We start from the raw sequence: 5,000 nt of genomic DNA on the forward strand, positions 1-5,000 counted from the left end.
CCACCATGGTTACGTTTTAGGTGCCGACTCGTCACCGTGGTGCGCCCGTGCCATGCCGTGTCGCTTTTGCTTATCTTGCAATTAACACGTTTTTGATTTATTTAGTGTGAAATGCTCCCACACCTCGGATGATTTGGGTCGTACTGATTTCTCTGCCTCCGAGTGTTTCAGAACAACGTTACGGGTCTCTCCGGTCTCTCTCCGTATTTCCTCTACCCCCGCTCTGCTCTTTTTTCTTTTGTTTCGCTCCGCGCTGCTCCTCTCTGCGCTCAACTCAATTTGTTTTTATGTCCGCCACTAGGTTGCCTAATGGTTGCGCGACACAACGAATCGATAATGAAATTCGTTGCCAACTTTTTTAGTAATCAAATTTTATCGATTTCGTTGTTGCAGCCCTAGTGTGTGCGTGTGCGTGTGCGTGTGTGTGTGTGTGTGTGTGTGTGACTGTGGTCTGTATGTGTTTGTTTGTGTGTGTGTGTGAGTTTGTGTGTTTGTGTGTGTGTCTGTCTGTGTGTGTCTGTGTCTGTGTGTGTGTGTGTGACTGTGGTCTGTATGTGTGTGGGTGCTTGTTTGTTGTGTGTGTGTGTGTGTGTGTCTGTGTGTCTGTGTGTGTGTGTGTGTGTGTGTGTGTGTGTGTGTGTGTGTGTGTGTGTGTGTGTGTGTGTGTGTGTGTGTGTGTGTGTGTGTGTGTGTGTGTGTGTGTGTGTGTGTGTGTGTGTGTGTGTGTGTGTGTGTGTGTGTGTGTGTGTGTGTGTGTGTGTGTGTCGTCTTATCTCACTTAGCTCTAGAAGAGTTGACTAAAGGTAACGGAGCGTTTACCGATTTCACTGGTTTTGGTAACATTTGAGAAAAAGTTCTTCGCTGCAGGAAGTTCTCTTCTTTGTTGAATCTTTGCTTTCTTCTTCTCTCGGCTGAATTGTTGAAGTTTTGTTTGTTTGTGTGTTTGGTTGTCAGGGCGACGTGGACGACAAACAGGCCGCCGTAAACATGAAGATGTTCGGAAAATTGACCCGAGAAACGTTCGAGTGGTATCCTGACAAACTACTCTGCAAGAGGTTCAACATCCCCGACCCCTACCCCGGGTACACAGCACGCACACACACACACACACACACACACACACACACACACACACACACACACACACACACACACACACACACACAGCAGGTACACACACACACACAGCGGGTACACACACACACACACAGCAGGTACACATACGTACACACACACAGCAGGTACACACACACAGACACACACACAGCCGGTACACACACACACACACACACACACACAGCAGGTACACACACACACACACACACAGCAGGTACACACACACACAGCAGGTACACACACACACACACACAGACACACACACAGCATGTACACATACGCACATACAGACACACACACACACACAGCAGGTACACACACAGACACACACACACAGACAAACACACACGCAGACGCACACACACACACACACACACACACACACACACACAGACACACACACACATGAACACACACACACACACACACACACAGCAGGTACACACACACACACACACACACACACACACACAGCAGGTACACATACACACACACACACACAGCAGGTACACACACACACACACAGCAGGTACACACACACACACACAGGTACACACACACACACACACACAGACACACACACACAGCAGGTACAAACACACATAGACACAGACACACACCAGAGATGCTCACAAGTAATTTTTTGCAAGGTCAAGTCTCCAGTCTCAGCCAGTCCGATCTGTCCCTAACACTGTATTGTTAAATCTTATGAATTCAGATGATGTACGACAGTACAGTATCAAAATCAGCTGTAGGAGAACTTGACGGGGTCTATTTAACACATCCCTCTAGCCCTCGGACCTGGCGAAATATTAACCTAAGCCTGTCCCATCATATGGATACAACTAAACAGATACAATGTGCCTGTTCCCAGCATTAGCACAACACTTAGCGATGGTTAGCTTGTTACCTGTGACCATATCTGCTAAATGTAATGTCTCTTTCACATTAGTGTGTGAGTGGCTGACCTACATTACAGGCCAAAAGTTTGGACACACCTTCTCATTCAATGCGTTTCCTTTTTATTTTTTATGACTATTTACATTGTAGATTCTCACTGGAGGCATCAAAACTATGAATGAACACATATGGAATTATGTACTTAACAAAAAAGTGTGAAATAACTGAAAACATGTCTTATATTTTAGATTCTTCAAAGTAGCCACCCTTTGCTTTTTTTGATAACTCTGCAAACCCTTGGTGTTCTCTCAATGAGCTTCATGAGGTAGTCACCTGAAATGGTTTTACCTTCACAGGTGTGCTTTGTCAGGGTTCATTAGTGGAATTATTTCCCTTATTAATAAAAAAATCCGGCATCATTTATCTTGGTGCCATACACCTTGCATGTAGCTGTTCTCTTACTGCCACGGTTTATAAAGTTATTGGAAGCAAAACTAATGAGAAAAGGCTCAACTCCGGGAGGACTTGGTGTCGCCATCGGCAATGCAATTATTTTTTATATGTGAGTGAGCGCACATAAGGCATAATGCGTGTGTTACACATTACGGCAAAGGACAGGGGACATGCAGCTCATCATACGTTTCCCCAACGTATATGCACCAATAAAACAAAATAGAAATACATGAATACATTTTGATTTAAAAAGCAATAATTGCACAAAAACAGGTTGTTGACGAGTCTCGAAGCTCGAGTCTGAAGTATTTTGGGTCGAGTCCGAGTCAAGTCTGAAGTCAGCCGTTTGACTGACTCGAGTCCCAGTCTCTGACACACACACACACACACACACACACACACACACACACACAGACACAGCAGTAACACACACACACACACACACACATTCAGAAATATCATTAAATGGAAATACAGTAAAGTACATAAACTGTGATCCTGAGAGAGATTTGAGTGTAAATTCAGTAGAAAGTCCCAAAACGTGAACGGTTCCTGTCCCGTGTTGATGTGAAGGAGCAGCGGGAAGTTAACGGAGTGTTTTTGGGTTCTGCAGGTGCAGTTTGGTCGGTCTGCCGAAAGTGAAGAGAGACAAGTTCTCGGTCTTCAACTTCCTGAGCGTGCCGGAGAGCAGAGAGACAACCGGTAACGTTGTAATCACCAGGGCTGTGCTCGACTGAAGAAACTCTGAGTCGACTAACACTCGTTCAATCGTATCGACTAATCGATTAGTTGATTTAATCGACAGATCTGTAAATCTGAGTTTCTCTGCTAAGACTCACGCTAAAAGCACCACTTTAATTCTTGTGTTTACCAGAAGTCATTCAGCATAGGGCTGGGCGATGTGGAGAAAATCAGATATCACGATATATTCTTGACCAATACCTCGATATCGATATTGCGGCGATATTCTGGGGTTTACAGTTGGGGCTTTAACAAAATATCTTCACAGTAATGTGGATATAATGTCAAAGTGGGGAAAAGGTGAATAATAGAAGAGCTAGAACAGTCTGGTTTTCGTAGCCGATTAATCTGTCAATTATTTTCTCGATTTAATCGATTAGTTGTTTGGTCTATTAAAAGGTCCAAACATGGTGAAAAATGTTGGATCAGTGTTTCCTAAAAGCCCAAAATGACGTCCTCAAATGTCTCGTGTTGTCCACAACTCAAAAGATATTCAGTCTACTGTCGCAGAGGAGAGAAGAAACTAGAAAATATTCACATTTAACAAGATGGAATCAGAGAAATCTTATTTTCTTTAATTAAAAAAAAATGACACAAACCGATAAATCGATTATCAAAATAGTTGGCGATTAATTTAATAGTTGACAACTAATCGATTAATCGTTGCACCTCTAAATGCAGCCTTTAAAACCAGGAAAAGAGACTTATGTCATATCACGATATCCAAAATCTAAGACGATATCTAGTCTCATATCACGATATCGATATATTGCCCAGCTCTAATTCAGCATGAAAACAGCATCAGACATGACTAATGGACTAAAGAGATCTGAGTCGACTAAGGCCGGTTACACACTGCCGGCGTGAGCGTGTTGGAAGCGTTTCCAGGCAAAACAGAATAGGAAAAAATGTGTATATGTCATTTAGACACGAATGCATATTAATAAATGACAGCTTGATGTTTGAAAGTCTAGGTTTTGACATCAATTTAGATATAAATGTAATACAAAATTTCAGAGAAAAGATTTTCAAATATTGCATTGTCATAACGAAATATTCTGTAACATATTTTGCAGTCAATACTGCCGACGTTATCTTGCTTTAATCAAATCAGTAGGCTCTATATAAATGGTAGGATAGGCTACTATATATAAATGGTAGGATAGGCTACTATATATAAATGGTAGGATATGCTACTATATATAAAGGGGATAGACTACTATATATAAATGGTAGGATAGACTACTATATATAAATGGTAGGATAGGCTACTATATATAAATGGTAGGATAGGCTACTATATATAAATGGTAGAATATGCTACTATATATAAATGGTAGGATAGGCTACTATATATAAATGGTAGGATAGGCTACTATATATAAATGGTAGGATAGGTTACTATATATAAATGGTAGGATAGGCTACTATATATAAATGGTAGGATAGACTACTATATATAAATGGTAGGATAGACTACTATATATAAATGGTAGGATAGGCTACTATATATAAATGGTAGGATAGACTACTATATATAAATGGTAGGATAGACTACTATATATAAAGGGTAGGATAGGCTACTATATATAAATGGTAGAATATGCTACTATATATAAAGGGGATAGACTACTATATATAAATGGTAGGATAGACTACTATATATAAATGGTAGGATAGGCTACTATATATAAATGGTAGGATAGGCTACTATATATAAATGGTAGAATATGCTACTATATATAAATGGTAGGATAGGCTACTATATATAAATGGTAGGATAGGCTACT

General features: G+C 41.0%; 1 protein-coding gene across 1 annotated transcript in view; it reads left to right on the forward strand.

Annotated features, from left to right (window-relative positions):
* The window catches only part of gpatch1 (G patch domain containing 1), a 46,932-nt gene that overhangs the window by 29,514 nt on the left and 12,418 nt on the right, over positions 1-5,000 (forward strand). The window contains 2 exon segments of the mRNA XM_028575125.1: positions 955-1,082; positions 3,083-3,171. Coding sequence (XP_028430926.1) covers positions 955-1,082; positions 3,083-3,171 — 217 coding nt within the window.

This window comes from Perca flavescens, chromosome 1, assembly GCF_004354835.1.
Source record: "Perca flavescens isolate YP-PL-M2 chromosome 1, PFLA_1.0, whole genome shotgun sequence".
In the NCBI taxonomy this organism is placed as follows: domain Eukaryota; kingdom Metazoa; phylum Chordata; class Actinopteri; order Perciformes; family Percidae; genus Perca; species Perca flavescens.